The 277-nt window shown below is 67.1% G+C and overlaps 1 protein-coding gene across 1 annotated transcript in view; it reads right to left on the reverse strand.

Annotated features, from left to right (window-relative positions):
• The window catches only part of MVP (major vault protein), a gene marked incomplete at its 3' end in the record, with an annotated part of 10,019 nt that overhangs the window by 2,742 nt on the left and 7,000 nt on the right, over nucleotides 1-277 (reverse strand). Inside the window, 1 exon segment of the mRNA XM_010288327.1 lies at nucleotides 8-93. Within this exon segment, the coding sequence (XP_010286629.1) occupies nucleotides 8-93 (86 nt within the window).

The raw sequence follows: 277 nt of genomic DNA on the forward strand, positions 1-277 counted from the left end.
GCCCAGCAGCGCCTCGCCCCCGGGGGGCGGCTCCTTCTCCCACAGCTCCTCGGCCTCCGTCAGCATGTAGGTCTGGCCCGTCACCACCTGCACCTGCACCCAGAGCCACCTCAGGGTGCTGCTGGGCTGGGATGTCTGCTGGGGGGTTTGGGAGTGCTGGAAGGGGGTGTCTGGGGACAGTGGGAGGGGGCTTGAGGGGCAATAGGAGCATTTGAATGGGGTACAGGAGCACTGGGAAAGGGTGGGGGGATACTGGGAGGGTGGGGGGTACTGGGAG

The sequence above is a fragment of the Phaethon lepturus genome, unplaced genomic scaffold (assembly GCF_000687285.1).
Source record: "Phaethon lepturus isolate BGI_N335 unplaced genomic scaffold, ASM68728v1 scaffold19550, whole genome shotgun sequence".
Classification (NCBI taxonomy): domain Eukaryota; kingdom Metazoa; phylum Chordata; class Aves; order Phaethontiformes; family Phaethontidae; genus Phaethon; species Phaethon lepturus.